Source organism: Arachis stenosperma, chromosome 2, assembly GCF_014773155.1.
Source record: "Arachis stenosperma cultivar V10309 chromosome 2, arast.V10309.gnm1.PFL2, whole genome shotgun sequence".
Lineage (NCBI taxonomy): Eukaryota > Viridiplantae > Streptophyta > Magnoliopsida > Fabales > Fabaceae > Arachis > Arachis stenosperma.
The window spans coordinates 31033699-31034354 of NC_080378.1; the positions used below are offsets into that span (position 1 = coordinate 31033699).

The 656-nt window shown below is 44.4% G+C and overlaps 1 protein-coding gene across 1 annotated transcript; it reads right to left on the reverse strand.

The window, feature by feature from the left end:
• Window positions 1–652, reverse strand: LOC130961705 (probable histone H2B.3). Its single transcript, XM_057887690.1, has one exon. It carries the CDS (start codon window positions 565–567, stop codon window positions 151–153), a length of 417 nt encoding a protein of 138 aa, XP_057743673.1. The 5' UTR covers window positions 568–652; the 3' UTR covers window positions 1–150.
• Window positions 653–656: the final 4 nt, after the last annotated feature.

A 656-nucleotide genomic window follows, 5' to 3' on the forward strand; every position in this document is an offset into this window, starting at 1 on the left:
TTATTCCAAAGAACACCTTCCATTAACTGTTCAGAACATTACATCTACATACTAATAATATTAAATTAAAAAAAAAAGCACATTTCCCGTAAAAACCCTAGATCCATGATTCATCCAGAAGCCGAAACCCTAGAAAAATCCCCAAACATTTTACGAGCTGGTGAACTTAGTCACCGCTTTGGTCCCTTCAGAAACGGCATGCTTCGCCAACTCACCAGGGAGCACCAACCGTACGGCAGTTTGGATCTCCCTCGATGTAATCGTCGGCTTCTTGTTATACCTGGCGAGTCTAGAAGCTTCCTGAGCGAGCTTCTCGAAGATATCGTTGATAAAACTGTTCATTATCCCCATGGCTTTGCTCGAGATTCCGATGTCAGGGTGAACCTGCTTCAGAACCTTGAAGATGTAGATCTTGTAAGTCTCAACGCTCTTCTTCACTCTCTTCTTCTTCTTATCGCTACTTCCTTCCTTCGAGATCTTCTTCTCCGCCTTCGGTTTCTTCTCCGCTGGTGCTTTCTCCGCGGGTTTCTTCTCTGCTGGCTTCTTCTCTGCCTTCGCTGGAGCCATTGTTGGAAGAAGAAAAAAAGAACGGTGGTTCGAAGGTTAAATTGCGTGTGCGAGTTGAGAAGAGAGTGTAGGTTTAGATGAAGAATGAA

Bases quoted from the DNA above. Each gene is read 5' to 3' on its own strand.
- LOC130961705 (XM_057887690.1), bottom strand. From the start codon at position 567: ATGGCTCCAGCGAAGGCAGAGAAGAAGCCAGCAGAGAAGAAACCCGCG.